The sequence below is a fragment of the Engraulis encrasicolus genome, chromosome 4, assembly GCF_034702125.1.
Source record: "Engraulis encrasicolus isolate BLACKSEA-1 chromosome 4, IST_EnEncr_1.0, whole genome shotgun sequence".
In the NCBI taxonomy this organism is placed as follows: Eukaryota; Metazoa; Chordata; class Actinopteri; order Clupeiformes; family Engraulidae; genus Engraulis; species Engraulis encrasicolus.
In genome coordinates this window covers 4183833-4200448 of record NC_085860.1, presented here as the reverse complement: position 1 = coordinate 4200448, position 16616 = coordinate 4183833, and the positions used below count along the sequence as shown (strand labels likewise).

General features: G+C 45.8%; 1 protein-coding gene across 1 annotated transcript; it reads right to left on the bottom strand.

The window, feature by feature from the left end:
• Positions 1–5607: 5607 nt before the first annotated feature.
• On the bottom strand, positions 5608–15627 carry LOC134447210 (aquaporin-9-like). The gene is made up of 7 exons (XM_063196566.1): positions 15269–15627; positions 14031–14157; positions 10983–11120; positions 10647–10765; positions 8766–8983; positions 6572–6757; positions 5608–6086 (listed from the first exon to the last, which is right to left on the bottom strand). The coding sequence occupies exons 1-7, from the start codon at positions 15344–15346 to the stop codon at positions 5978–5980; spliced, it is 975 nt and encodes a 324-aa protein (XP_063052636.1). The 5' UTR covers positions 15347–15627; the 3' UTR covers positions 5608–5977.
• Between the last annotated feature and the right edge of the window lie 989 nt (positions 15628–16616).

The following is a 16616-nucleotide window of genomic DNA, read 5'->3' as shown; positions in this document are numbered from 1 at the left end:
CAGGAAGCGAATGGGACAGAGAGACAGGGGAGGATCGGGAAGTGACCCCAGCCGGACTTGAACCGGGGTCCCCGTGGGTGGGCATGAAAGCCCAAATGTGGGGGGCCTAGCGCGCCTAGCACGCCATCCCGAGTCGCAACAACAAAGGTCTAAAACTCAAACTGTTTCTGCAAATGTATTAAGTGAATCAAGGTTGAAAAAACTTGTGTGGCTGTTCAATCAGGAAATATCTCATTTCATTTATATGGGTTGTGTTGTAATGTTGCAGTCTTAATACACAATCTTTCCACGTTTTACTACATGTGGTAGATGTTTCCCCACTCAATAGTCCACATTTGCCAAAGGGCTGATACACAGTGAACCCTGACCTGATAGCCCAATTATGATTCTAACATCTATGTAACAAGTATAGCCTATGCAACAGATAATTAATGTCATTAAGTAGACGGCCAACAACGGCAAGCATTTTAGGAGTGGGGGATGTCATCATTAATGTGTAGGTAAGCCTACATTTCAAAGTCTTGGCCTTATGAGTACAGATGTATCTCTCACACACTTACAGCTTTGAGCAGTGTGACTACTAACTTACCTCCCAGTCAGTTTCTCTTGGCCATATTTTATGGAGGTAATAAATGCAGAGGCACACAAGCGTGCGAGCGCACACACACACACACACACACACACACACACACACACACACACACACACACACACACACACACACACACACACACACACACACACACACACACACACACACACACACACACACACACACAAACCCATTGACCCACCTGGTCTCTTCCTCGCATGTGTGTGCATGCACGCGTGCGTGTGTGTGCGCATGTGATGTGCGTGTGTCTGTGAGTGGAGAGCTGGATTTTTTGGCAGACATGAGAGGCAGGCAAACATGTGGCTACCTTTGGCCCTTTGGCCCAAACAGAACAGAGAGCAGCCTTGTGTGGGAGATGTTCCAGTCAACCGCCGCCACTACCACACACACACACACACACACACACACACACACACACACACACACACACACACACACACACACACACACACACAGAGTTTGGTACATTTATACAGATCTTAACACACACCACACATGCTCCACACGCTCCACTTCACCACACATACTGTATACATCACACACTTCAGTCTCACACATGCTCCATTCAGCCTACTGTACACTGGCACACGTCTGCCCACCGCACTTCACTCACCACACAACATGCACTACTCTCTTTCACACACACACGCCAGACAACCTCACCTCCTGCTACTCAGGCAAATGACCACATCCACCACTACCACTACCCCACTACCAGCCTTCCCATGCAAAAAAAGAAACATACAAAAGGATTCATACATCGAACCTCACACTACGTTGATTCCCAAAGAAACTCCTTATGAACCGTCTCCTCTCCACCAATATATCTCAGTTGCCACCTCTTGTTAGCTAAAATCTCCACCTCGTCCTCAGAACCCTCCTCCACCTCCTGCATCTCCTCCTCCTCCACCTCCTCTTCCACCTCCAGCCAGGTTGAGGAGAGCTGCAGCCAGACCTTCCCTCATCAGCCTCTGGGCCCCTGAATCACCTGAAGAGACACATCAAGAAACTCAAACATCTACCTACACAAAATATGTAATATAATTAAGTGTGGTCTCTTCATCTGGAAAAAAACACTAGCATGGTCAAGTGTAATGTGGGGTATAGTATGGTATTGTAAGGCATGTTTGGCATAGCATGGTCCAGCGCTGTCTGATTTGGTGTAGTAAAGTGAGTTGTTGGGAAATGGTGAGGAATGTCAAGGTAGTGAGAGCCCCTACGCTGATGAGCACCAAGGGGAGAAGGTGAAGACCCAGAAGCACTCCAATTACCTGCTTGTGTTTGATATACTGTAGAGTATGTGTTGTACGGTGGCCCAGTGTCCTGTGGCACGGTATGGAGTGTCACGCTGAAGTATGATTATTTATGTTGGGTACCGTGTGATCTAGTGTGGTGAGGTCACCTCCTTGTAGGGTGGTGACCTCTGACAGAGAAAACCTGGACAAGTCACTCGTCCAGAGAAAATACGGTATATTTTTCCCCAGGACAGGCCACTATAAACTGTGGCAATCATGTAGAACGGGACAGGTGGCAACACTACCTGCTTGTGTGAAGATCGTCAGGGCTTCCTGGTAAAGCTGGGCAGCCACTTGGTATCGGCCCATGTGATGACAGGCAGACGCCATGTTAGCCAAGCACTCCGCCTCTCCATGCCTCTGCCCTAACAATCCTAATGACACAGATAATAGATTAAATAATAATAGTGGAGAGACTTCCCTGATGACTTTTTCTTCCTTTTCTTATGAAATTCCTGAGTATATGACAATAAAACATCATGGATTTTGGTAAAACAGACAGATTATCAAACATAATCTATATACTATACACAAATAATTAAATAATTGGTGAGACCACATACGGAAGGCTACCCTTGCTTTGGAGTGAAGGGCCATTGCTGTGGCGTAGCGTCCTTGAGCGTTTAGGACCGCCCCCAGATTCTGCAGCAGGACTGCCCTCTGCCTGATTCTGCCGCCTTTGAGGAGTAGCATCATACAATATGATTAGAATTTGGGCAAAAATACAATATTATATTCTCACAATACTGTTTTCATGCCAACCAGAACGGTGCCAGAGCCCGTTCCCACGCCAATTACATTGGGAGCTTAAGTACTCCAGTGTTCTGAACTTTTCCACATGCGACCGTTTGTTAACGGGATGAACCTGCTAACATCCATGTTGTCATCATGGTTCACAGACATTTTTCGGGTGCGCATCACTAACAAACTTTCTGGTTCCCTCAACATGCTCAAAATTGTGTGTGGGAACGGGACTCGCATGGTCCTTTCGGCCTGAATGCACTTAATGGGATTATTAACAGAGTACTATAATAGGAGATAGAATGTTTGAGTGAAATTCTAGAAAAACTGGGGGAAAATGCTTACTCCTCAAATTGTTAAATCCCGCCCCCTCCTCCTCTTCACATACTGCCAGCGCCTCCAATAGGCAGTGCTCTGCCTTGCGGAACGAGCCCAAAGCACACAGCAGCAATCCCACATCTGTCTGCAGCTTCACTGAGGGAGGAACACAAAAGTTGTCACACCAGAACACACACGTGCACTTGTACACACACACACACACACACACACACACACACACACACACACACACACACACACACACACACACACACACACACACACACACACGACACACACACGCACACACCGTACACTTTAGTATTACACACCTCTCAGTCTGTTGTCTTTGACCTCCTGCCTGCACAGCTGTAAACAGTCCTGCAGGAGAGATGTAACCCCTCCCCCTCTCCCTCCCTCCTCACAGTGTAGACCCTTCCCACCCTCTACCATCTGATTGGCTGCTTCTATGAGGACCATGGCTGCCTCCTCCCCCCTCCCCGCCTGTCGGTACCCCTGTGCTGCTAGGGCAAACGACTGGGCGGCAGGTGGCCCCCCATGCCCCAGCTCCAGCTGGCAGTAGGCCCCTTTCACTCGGGCGTCAGCCTGCCCGCCGGGGTCTCCACCGCCATGCAGCTCCACCGCAGCCTGATAGCAGCCCAGAGCATCGGCCAGGCACCCCATCCCCTCATAGGCCAGGCCCAGGTTGAAATGGAAGTCAGGGTCCTTGCTCAGGCTCAGCCTAGACAGGATGTTGTTGCATTTGGCGCTGGTCTCAATTGGGCAGCCCACACAGCTGAGAAGGTACTGCAGGGCCTTTCTGGGCTCTGACACCAGCAGGTAGGCAGCTGCCAGGTTAAAGCTACACCTGTAAGAGATCAGAACTTGTGGTTACGGGTAATGGTCATGATAACATATCTCACAAATGTTTATAAGCAAAAATATGGGGAAAAAACAACTGTTCTAATCATGGAGATGGCTCCATGATTAGAACAGTTGTTTTTTTCCCCATATTTTTGCTTATAAAAATGTGTAAGATATGTTATCATGCCCATTATCGATGCCAAGTAAAGTCAATGTCAAACTAAAAATAAATACAATTTTTATATACAACTCTCACCTGTACTTCTGCTGAGCGCAAGGATGGTCCTGTGAGAAAAGGTATGCCTTCTTCAAATGGCTCAGTGATGCTCTGGTTTGTCCATGTCTGAAAGCTTCCTCTCCAGCCCTGCTACTGCTCTGAACCTGAGAGAGCAGCACTTCTGGTGGAGTCTCTGGTCGTCTGCTAGATGGTAAGATGTCTACTGCGCAGAAAGACTTTGGTCTTTTACTACACTCAGTCCCTTTAGACACCAGCATATTACTCATTTGCTCAAATGCTCTCTATACAGAATAGATTCCAAACCAGTCGCTCCAAACACCAAAGCTCCTGCTCACCAAAGCTCCTGCTCACCTAGACCTTCATGCTTCAGAGCTCCAGTTTATCCAGACACCAAGAGTTCACGTGTGCTGCCAGCCTCTTTGGACACTAGGCTTGCAGGGTACATGTTATACTGTAATATCACAAGTACATGTCGAGGTTGTCCTGACACTTGCTGCCTAAGAAATGAACGCTATAGCTGAGCTGCTGAAGTACTCAATGGTTGGACTGTGCCACTGTTGACTCCTTCTGCAGCTGCTATAGCAACATTTATGACTGATACACAGAACAGGACCCTGGAACAGAAACACACCCCAAACTTAAACAACTTTATTGTCAGCTGAGAGCACTGAGGTTATTACAGAATCTTCGTTACCAGTGTTCTGAAGTAATTCATGCATCATTTCCTAACAAGGTTTCCTGTCTCATATTGTTCAAAGGGGCCGGTGTTTTCAAGAGATCTTGGGAGGCATTTACAAAATGTGAATTGTAACTCTATAAAAAACAGATAGAGATAGGTGTTGAACACTTGTGTATTTTGTGGTGCAGTTGTGTGGTGAGTGTTTCAACATTACCATTGCACACATCGCATGCCCTCCTAAGACTTTGCTATTCTGTGCTGGAGATTTCAAATGTTGGTCTCAGGTCTGATGTCAATAAACTGTGTTGTGCGACATCATCTCATGATAGTTCAAGGAACAGATGACTACGAGAGTGCTATTAAATACAGTTTATTCCTTAAAAATATACAACAATTATTCTATGTTAAAGTCCTTAACAAATAGGAGACTTGTTTTTTTTCCAAAACACATTTAAAACCACTTGAGTTACTCTTAATGCAGACTGAAAAAAGTAAAGGCCAATAACATAAATCTAAATAAATAACGTGGCACATACATGAAGAGGACACAAATAATTTCTTAAATAACAGTGAAGATCACAAGAACAGTACAGGGTGGGTTCTGTTTTACACTGAGGGAGGGGAGCAAATGTCAACAGTGGCCAGGTAGCTCTGGCAACTGAATGTAATGTCACTGTCACCAAGAGGAATGACATGACTACAAAACACACACACACACACACACACACACACACACACACACACACACACACACACACACACACACACACACACACACACACACACACACACACACACACAAATTCACACGCACACACACAGGCACAAATTCACACGCAAACATATGAACGGCCGCACATACACACACGCTGGCGCACACATATACACACACACATGTACCTACACACACACACACACACACACACACACACACACACACACACACACACACACACACACACACACACACACACACACACACACACACACACACACTGAGGCGTAGTGACCAGTGATCGGTGGGCATTATATCCTTCTGTTAGCTCAGATAAGAGATACACAGAGATGCGATACATGGTGTTCTTTTGGAGCAGCACCAAAACGTAGCGTTAGCATCTGACAGCTAGCACACTGCTCCAACACTCTCACCTACAGTATTATAACACATCAGTGATGCTGGAGAGGCACTGTCGCTCCTTGGTGCTGTTAGCCTTGTGTTGGCTAACATGCTAACACTTGTCCGCCAAGCTATCATACATGTCGTAGCTTTTGCTGAAAACTCCGTCAAAGTCTGATTCGAATGGCCTCTCATCGACTGGCTGGGGAAAGAGTTGATCCCTACAATAGAAATAGAAAAAAACAACAAAGGGTTACATTAGGCTGCAATTACACACACGCACGCACGCACGCACGCACACACACACACACACACACACACACACACACACACACACACACACACACACACACACACACACACACACTCACACACACACACACACACACATTATATGCACACGAGTACAACAATCCCTAACCCTAACCTGTCAGATAAACAAATGTCTTTGCACTTTTTTCATGATGGCTGTGTGGACCGACCAAAATGTCCTCACAACCACAAATGTCCTCACAGCAAAGGTGAAAATAAGGTTGTGGTCCTCACAATAGTGTTATTACAAGTACACACACACACACACACACACACGCATGCACGCACACGCACACACACACACAAGCAGACACACTAGCAGACACACACACACACACACACACACAGACACATTGGGACCTTTGAGGCCCTGGTGACATAGACCATCTCATACTTGTCCTTGAGGCTCTCGTCGTCCTCTTCCTCCTCCTCCTCCTCTTCCTCCTCCGTCTCCTCCTGGGGCTTCTGGGCGTGGTGGTGGTGGTGGTGCACCTTCACAAACAGGAAGTAGATGACAGCTCCGGCCACACCCCCCGCCATGGGGCCCGCCACAGGAATCCACCACCAATTATCCCCCGTGCTGAGGAGGGAGACACGGCACGACACACACACACGCACAAACACACACACACACACACGCATGCACACACACACACACACAAGAGGTTGACATTTGACTCATTAGATCAGATGCAGCAGTGTAAACGTGTGTGTGTGTGTGTGTGTGTGTGTGTGTGTGTGTGTGTGTGTGTGTGTGTGTGTGTGTGTGTGTGTGTGTGTGTGTGTGTGTGTGTGTGTGTGTGTGTGTGTGTGTGTGTGTGTGTGCGCATGCGTGTGCAACAGCTATTGTTTGTCAGTCACACTGTCATCCATGCACATGCCATCCTGGTAATGACAATGTGTGACATTACATAACGTGACACAACTGATCGATCGATGGGGGACAAGGTTGGCAGCATTGGGTGATGGCCAACTGCTGTGGTTACATCAAGTCAAAGCAATACACCACTGTGTGTCTACATACACTTCAGCATCCCAGATATGAAGTGCATCTGTTTATGATCAAATTGGGGAAACAGTGTAATGAACAAAGATTGTTCGGGTAACTGATGTCTCTCCAAATATGTATAACCTGCCTACCAGGAAAAACGTTTCATCAATGTTCCACCATCCTAAATTGGCTCTCGCCAGACCTGTGTAGTTCTGCACAGCTCTGCCAGACGGCTGCCCGAGCTCCACACGCACGTCTGGTCAACAACAGCATTGGCAGTGTTGCCAAAAGAAAATCAGCCAAAGTCGCTATTGGCTGGCTGAGAAGTTGCTAGATGGCATCATGCCGTTACGTATGACGTAACAGCGTCAAGCATGGCACGCTGATCTACAGAAAACGTGCCCACCTGCCTTCGTCCACAGTATAAATGGGCGATGCTAGCTACTTTTTGGAGATCAGAGCTTATCTGCAGCCCTGCTTCTGACGGCGGCGCAGAGTCACAATTATGATGAAAAACAATACATTTGTCACTGAAAATGTGCGTTTTAAAAAGGCTAGATGAGGTTTTTAGTCACCAGGGACGTCAAAAAGTCGCTAAATCTAGCGACATAGTCGCTAATTTGGCAACACTGGGCATTGGGGGAAGCTTTTCATCCTGGAACTTGACAAGACTGTTTAAGATAACAATAGAGGCTCACATCCAGGAGTCACACTTCAACTGTATTGTAGACTGCAATACATGTTGATCCTTTAAATGTTGAACAACGAATGGTTTTGTTGCAATTTATTGGTGGCAACGATTGACAAGTGGTAGATATAAAGCCATGCCTTCTGAAAACGGCCCCTTTAACCCACTGATACCTGAAGCGCCTACAAAAAAGGCCTGCTGAATGCCTAAGCCCTTGTTAGGAAAGTTGCCCTTAGACTATAAAAACCTAAATATCTCCGCCTCTGATGCACATAAAAACATGCAATAAGAAGGAATTTAAACGCTAAGACCCTCATCTTTCATTAGAATGTGTTCATTCATCTCAAACAAACAAAGATTTTTAATGAAGTTGTCTCAAATCTCATGAGCCTGAATGTTGCGTAATGCAGCTCCAGGCGCCAGGGCCAATGTTGCGCAATGCAAGATCAGGAAGCAATGGGTTAACACTAGAGATGTACAGGATCCAAGATCCGGTTCCGGATCCGGCAGGATAATAGGGTTTTTCACAGGATCCGGATCCGGTTCCAGGATCCAGGATCCGGTAGCCGAGGCTTTTCAGTCAAAATAGTTTGAGCCAACATGATAAAAAGGGCCCACATGTGTGAGTAGGCTATGTGTTTCAACCCTTTCGTAGGATCCGGTATCCGGTTCCGGATCCGGCAGGATCTTAAGCAGTGGATCCGGTATCCGGCAGGATCCTAAAAATCAGGATCCGGTGCATCTCTAGTTAACACTATAAAGCACTATATGCTCTAAGCCAGTGTTAGATTCAACACTGTAATTGTTGATTCGACACCCAATGAGTATAGAAAGTTGAATATAACATCGTCTTAAAGCATAAATTACTTCACAGTGTTAATTCTACACTCAAAGAGTTGAACTTCATACCTGAAGACCTCCAGGCCCCAGCCGGCAGCGAAGGTGAAGAGGCGGGGCCCCAGGTCTCGTGCGGGGTTGATGGGATAGCCGCAGTTCAGGCCCATGGAAACGCTGATGGCCAGCAAAGCCGCCCCCACTGCCACTGGCTCCACCCCGTGCGGCGCACCGATGTTCTTGCCGTCCGTAATGGCCAGAATACACAACACCAACATCCCCGTTCCAATTATCTACACACACACACACACACACACACACACACACACACACACACACACACACACACACACACACACACACACACACACACACACACACACATTTATGGGCGCCGGAAACACAAAAGCATGGAAGAGTGGAATTACAGCGCAGCAAAATAAGAGAGAAAGACTGTATTGTTCATTCCCATATAACTTTCTGGAGTCATATAGTAGTAAGTAGCCTAACATAAAATGTTAAGCAATGTAGGAGATAAACACTGCTTGATCTTAGTCATTGAGAACAAAAAAACATGTTTACTTTCACTATCATGTTGGTTTAGTTAATTATAATATATTATCTGCAAAAATAAAGTTACAGTAAAACTGCAGACAGGGTAGGCACATTAGAGCAGCTCCCCCTGCTGTAGTGATGCTGCATTTCAGCCAGCACTGCTGTGCTGCTTTTGGGGCAGAAAAACACTAATGGGGAAGCTTGAGGAATTGGGCCAATCAATGAGCATTAACAGACATCAATCAAAAACACACAGTCTGGGCTGTCTGGGTGTCGGAGCCACCAAGTACAACTGACCCATTTAAATGTTCTAGGCTAATTACCCAAAATCAGTCCCTTCAGATATTTTAGTAGCGTAGAATTGGTCCATTTAGTTATTGTGGGGCAAATCTGTGGAATCAGGCCGTTTAGATCTTCTTGTTTGGTCATCTAAAACCGGGTGATGCAAAGGTTCTCAACTGGATTTGGGCCTACATTAAATGGCTTATTTGTAGTCAGTTAACCTGGTCACCTGTCTGTGCTCCTGCCAGCATTTAGGACACAATCTGATTTGTGCAGTGTGGGTTGTTCCATCCACATGGCCCTGAATTCAGGCTCTAAATTAACTTTTTTTCACCACCAGCCAAATTGGCCAGTAGATGTAAATCTTACTAGCCAAACACACACTCACTAATGGGCTCTTTGGAAGTGGCAAAACTGACAGCTTGCGGTCCAAACAGGAATGGCAATAAAACAAATTAGACTTGATTTGACTTGAAAGCGATAGAGGAGGAGGACGAACAGAGGTGAAATGTGTCTCACCCAGTTCAAGAGACGAAAACCGGGAACTTTTTCTATTTTACATGGAACCAAAACCAACCAGACACTTCCTAATTTATTATGTTCTGAAAAAAAAGGCTTATTGCAAATAAAGGTAACCGGTTAGTACCGGGTTTGATTTATTTAAACATTTGGGATTCTGTTGTTTCCCACTGAGTGGCATAGTCATGTGACTTTATAATGCTTTTGATGTTTTTGTTGAGAATCCTTCCATTAGCAATAAAACAACACATTTGAAATAATAATTGCTTTGAATTATTCTTGTCTTTATTTAAGGAAAGTTGTAATAGTATTAAATTTGGTTTAGGCTGAATGAGACATCATTTCATAGCTATTTGTAAACAGCTGACATCAAACGTTTTTGTTCTAACCGGTTCGGAGACATCTATCTAATGGTGGAACGTTCAAACTCTGTTTTGGGGGGAAAAATATGGTTCAAAGCCCAGGGTTTCTCAACAGCGTCTTTGCTTACTACTTTGGCAACTTATTGTACTTGGTTGCAATGCAATTTCCCATTGGCAACCTAGTAAGTTGCTAAGTGGTTAGCAATGATGCTTTCGAGAAACAGGATTCTGGTCTCACCTGATCCACCATGCCATTGAGGATAGACAGGTGCCGTCCGGGGTAGGAGGCAAAGATGTGAGCTGTGGCGTTGATGCCCGTCACCGACAGAATCCCACTGGTGAAGTCCATAAAGGCATCTAAACACCACACAACAGCAAAAGGAAATCACCGATGTGCAGTACAGGGTGTGTGTGTGTGTGCATGTGTGTGTGTGTGTGTGTGTGTGTGTGTGTGTGTGTGTGTGTGTGTGTGTGTGTGTGTGTGTGTGTGTGTGTGTGTGTGTGTGTGTGTGTGTGTGTGCGTGTGCGTGTGTGTGTATGCATCAACACCACCTGAATGATGGTATCCACCCACCATAGTATAGCCCAAACACTGCTGCCGCCCCCGCGAAGGCTCCCATCATCTGGGCCAAAACGTAGACGGGGAACTTGTAGATCTTCAGCTTACCCAGGATTACCATGGCCAAGGACACAGCTGGATTCAGGTGTCCTCCTGATGCAGGATATGAGAGAAAATGAGAGGAATGGAGAGAGGAGAGGAAAGGAGAGGAGAGGAGAGGAGAGGAGAGAAAGAAAGTGGTTAGGCTGTCGACCAGCATTGTGCTTCTGTTCGGAGCTGTTTTGGTGCTACACAATGTTGCTATACTGCTAGCCAGTAATCAACAGCTATGGTTAGGGCCGCTGACAGTTTTTTCAGGGCCCAGGACAAAGTCATCTGAAAGGGCCCCCAACCCCATACATACTGTACAATGTAATAGCGACATAATTCTGGGCCCCCTATCTCCTTGGGCCCGGGACAACATACCCGTTTGTGTCCCCCTGTCGGCAGGTGTGGCTATGGTTGTTGATGACTTTCTGATGAGTTGTTGTGCAGCGGCTTGCTATGGTCCTAGTCAGTGTAACCACGGTGCTAGTCAGTGTTGCTTTAACATCCATTTCCTAATAATACACTTAGCTGTCACTTTTATCCAAAGAAACCTACAGGTGTTTGGGTACAGGGTATTGGTTACAGTCCCTGGAGCAATGTGGGGTAAGGTGACCTGCTCAAGGGCACTTCATATCGAGGGAGACCACACACAATCTTCCAACTGAAAGGGGTGAAATTGAAGCCTGCAACCCTCTCAGCCACAGCTGGCCTCTGCTGCCCACGACTCAACATGTTATAGGATTTCTATTGGTATCCGTGTGTTAGGTAGAGAGCTGTGTGCACTGCTTCATTATAAAAAGTGGATAGATTCAAAGTGTGTCGAGAGGTAGAAAATTAGTGAAGGCTAAAGTTTTACTGATGTGGTAGGGATTATCGGGGAGCCCAGATAGCCTACCATGCACACTGCATGACACCAGTATACTATACGTTCTGCCTCTTGGAGAGCGTAGTTTATGAATGTCATCATATATTGGGATGGAGTGCATGTACTTTGTAAATCTAAAAAAAAAGACATATCACAGCCCCATAATGCACGCCGTACCCTAGATACAGAGACCAAAGATAATAATCTTTGAAAGGTTAATTACCATAGTACTACACTACTATGACATAGCAAAGGGCCTTTGGTAATACACTACGACTCGGTCATTGCCATTCTGGTAACAACACATTTATAAAGCCATGTTTTACTGTAATGGGTTAAATCTAAAAAAGTATTTACAAGAACAGCAGTAAGCTTTAGTGGAAAACCTAAAATGACAAGTCAATCAGAACAGCCACAGCAAGTGATGTGAGGCAGCCATGTGACCAGTGGTAGACCAGTAGACTCATCCCAGAGGATGAACGCCCCATCCTCCTCTTATTGAGTCACGTTCATCCAGCATACCGAGGGTGGCTGGGGTGACAATGGCATTTGTATTACCACCATGTGCATAACAGCAACTGTGAGTGTGAGTGTGTGTGTGTTTGTGTGTGTGTATGTGTGTGTGTGTGTGTGTGTGTGTGTGTGCGTGCGTGCGTGCGTGCGTGCGTGCGTGCGTGCGTGCGTGCGTGCGTGCGTGCGTGCGTGCGTGCACATGTGCATGCGTGAGCGTGTGTGTGTGTGAGAGAGAGGGTGTGCTTGAAATCAATAGAGCTCACAGGACTATGCGATGGCTTCCCCTGGGCAGCATCTGACCTCAGACAGACTACTATAGAGATCAGCTCTCGGAAATCAATCCGTCACAAATGAACACAAACACATGCACATGCACATGCACATGCAGATGTGGATCCTGTACACACATGAAAACTGAAAATAAAGTCTGCCACACCGAGCTCAAGCTCCAGTTTGAATATTGTGATGTTTCGGGCAGCATGCCCTTCATCAGACATGTCAAACGGAAGCTGGGTGTTGCAGACTTTAGTTTTAGTTTTCATGGGACTTTGCTAGTCCTAAATCCATTTTTGAGATGGATGTGCGTGTTTTTTCTTTGTTGGACTTCTACTGTACACACAATGGCACAGACCTAATATCAGTCACCTCTGAATAAAGCTGAAATGTTCATGTTTAAATGGGTGGTGGATGATAGCTGAATGAGAAGAGTAGCATCATGAACCCCTTATCCTCTTTACGTATGGCACTGCAGTGTGTGTGTGTGTGTGTGTGTGTGTGTGTGTGTGTGTGTGTGTGTGTGTGTGAGTAAGTGTGTAAGTCTTTTAAAATCTGCCAGCCTGTCAATAGCCTATTCCAAAATATTTGGATCTTGTCCCTTGGGTCCAAATAAAAGTAATCAAATGTGTGTTATGTGTGTGTGTGTGTGTGTGTGTGTGTGTGTGTGTGTGTGTGTGTGTGTGTGTGTGTGTGTGTGTGTGTGTGTGTGTGTGTGTGTGTGTGTGTGTGTGTGTGTGTATGTGCGCGTGTCTGTAAGACGTGCGATCAGTGGTCCATCTTCTCTGCTGATGAGAGACTGCGAAAAACAGCTCTCCTGAGATTCAACTTTCAATTCAATTAATGCAGAAATTGCTGATCGACCAGGGCCTAGTGATCCCATCGTCAATAACTTCTTTCCACTCCAGCTCACATGGGTGTGTGCATGCCGTGTTACCGAGGCCAACCCGTCTCTGGACCAATGCATGGCACTGACAGATTTGAGTGATTGTTTAGATGTGTTTTGCAGTACGTTTCTCAGATATGTGACGGTGTATGTATATGCCTGGTAAATTGTGAATAAAATCATAATAGTATCCTTTTCAAGACATCCAATCCATACATTAGCTTCAACAGCTTGGCTCCATCATAAGGGCATCCAGCTGATAAAAAAGCCAACTTGCAGTCAAGATCTGTCACATCGTAAGCACTACAGACAAGAAAACATGACGAAGAATACACCTTATCTGCTGAGCTGAAAACAATCCTATTTTGCTGTTGTTCCCAATTTACCTATAGTGTTGCAAATGTGTGTGTGTACGCGATGTGACTGTGTGTGTGTGTACCTGATACTCCTCCAGACACGTACACTCCCATCATGAGGCCCGTGGAGAAGCCAATGTGGATGGTCAGGTTCTCCCCGAGAGTGTTCCTACTCAGAACCGTCTGGGCCACAGAACCACAGCCAAACAACTAGGAGGGAGAGGAGAGATCGAGAAAGGAGGGTGAGAGAACGGATATAGAACATATACAGTAAAAACGACAGCAGAAGAGAGGAGGAGAAGAGACAGGGCCCCAAACATTGTGCAGTTGATGTTTGTGATGGGTGTGTAAAATGTTTTCGGTCACGCTGTATTGTTTGGATCATTGTTGTTTGTGTTATATGCGTTATCATGCCTTAGGACAACCGATGAAATTTGGCAACTATTGTATGCTGACTCTGGCATATTTATATTGATGTTTTTTCGCCTAATGCAGGGCTGACTGGGATGAAAAATCAGACCAGGCATTTTTAGGCGAGACCGCTCCAGCAGGCATTGAGAGAGTCAATGAAGCCTTTGACAACACTTTTGGTCATCTATTACGGGTTATTGTGACCACATCAGCCAAAATTAATATTTAAATCTGACTCGGAGAGGTCAGCTGTAGCGGCATGAGTACTGATGTACCACTACATTAGGAGGAAGAGCAGGCTAAAATCAACAACAGTCCACTGGGCAAATGCCCTGTACGCCTTATGGCCAATCCAGCCCTGAGCTGATGCATTGATTAATGTGCATTGTCCTAATCAGATAGAAAAAATGAAACTAGCCTCTAGCCCTTTAAGTACACTGTCAATAAATACTAAGGTTGATTATAAAGACTTAATTTAGGGTCTCGAACAACTGGGAATAAGAGGAGAGAACAGGCCAAAAGTACCCAAGGATTCAGCAAGGAATTCCTTGAGAACAGGAAAAGAGAACAGCTGATAAATCACATACATACTCTACAAAGCAGCAACAACAGTGAAAAGCGGAACAATGTTTGAAACTCAAACATGTATTTTTCATCATTATCTAAACTACTAGCATAGTCTTTGTCATAACCTTTAAAGGATTGCATTTAGTAGCACTTTTTAACACATTTAATAAGTTAATTCGCCATCCTGAACCTTTTACACATTGGGAAAATGTAAAAATAGGAATCCATGTAACTCCTGCAACAACCTAAATCAGCTGAGCTGGCCAACCAGTTGTACCACTGAAAGTGTTGCAGTAATGTGTGGTCTTACTACTCCAGGTCATAGGAATAAAAAGGGCCTTACCACCAGCACAAAAGTGCCCAAGAACTCAGCAAGGAATTCCTTGAAAATGCGATGTTTGAGGCAGCACCGCCGCGTCATGCTGGCAAGGAGGCGGACGAAGAGGAGGAGGTGAAGGAGGTGGTGAAGAGGAAGATGAAAGTGATGGAGGCGTAGAAAGATGTTCTTTCGCTGATGGGCAAACTGCAGTCCAGTTGATGGCACACACACTCACACATACATACACGCACACATACACACTCCTCGCCCCACTCAAACTCTCACTCCCGACTGAGTGCAGCTATGGTCTATCCAGCTGAAGTCCTGATGAACACTGCGATTCAGACACCACATACACACATGCATGCACACATACACAACTTCTGTCCTATGCTTCACACGCCAACACACTGTCTGACTCCTCCCATACACACATTCACACATACTGACAACCCCACACCCCCTGGGTCCTGCCCTCCCGCACACACAGGCTCTCTCATGCTGTTTTTCATCAAGTACACTCACACACATTGATCTGTCCACTCCACCTCATTTCCACTGTGTATGGATGGCTGGCCTGCCCTCTTGTACAGCTTGGTTCACACACTCACAGAGGCCTGGGGCATAACATCAAATGGACACACACACACACACACACACACAGAGACACAGACACAGACACGGACACAAATGCACGCACGCACGCACGCAGGCACGCAGGCACACACGCGCGCGCGCGCGCGCACACACACACACACACACACACACACACACACACACACACACACACACACACTTTGCAAAACAATGCTTTAACACAAAGTGTATGGTGTATCATTTTATTATCATTTATAGAAGGCCCCCTTGAGTAATTCAGTACATTTATCTCAATAGATCTATTGCCGACCACAAATAAGGGCATGTTAGCTCACACATCAGAATCTTACCGAGCAGAGTTAGCCTGTTAGCTCGCAGTCTTGGCCCATTAGCTCACACCATTAGTCTGTAAGATCACTTGGGGCTTTTGGCATAGACAAGCTTAATCTAGCCATTTCTACCCTGTTACTGAGGCACACCGTAAATAAATACTGGTTATAAAAACTTAATTTAGGGTCTCGTATCTGAAATCAAGAAGGCAGAGAATGCGCGCACATCAGTGGCACAGGTGCTGGACATAATAAAATAACTGAAGTAAATGGTAGATGTCCGCAACACTGTTAATGCTCCCAGTTGTTTAATGGCACTGAAATGGTTTTGAGCCATTAAACAACTGGGGGCATTAACAGTGTTGCGGACATCTATCATTTACTTCTCGTATCTGAAATGACATAAATAGAGACCAGAGCATCTGTATTCTGAGCTGTGCAAAATG

What these genes read in the sequence shown, in the direction of transcription:
- LOC134447210 (XM_063196566.1), bottom strand. Translation starts at nt 15,346, where the DNA reads ATGACGCGGCGGTGCTGCCTCAAACATCGCATTTTCAAGGAATTCCTT. An exon ending in CGTGTCTGGAGGAGTATCAG is followed by an intron (nt 11,121 to 14,030) that starts GTACACACACAC and finishes ATCCTGCATCAG; the next exon opens with GAGGACACCTGAATCCAGCT. An exon ending in GACGAGAGCCTCAAGGACAA is followed by an intron (nt 6,087 to 6,571) that starts GTATGAGATGGT and finishes TTTCTATTGTAG; the next exon opens with GGATCAACTCTTTCCCCAGC.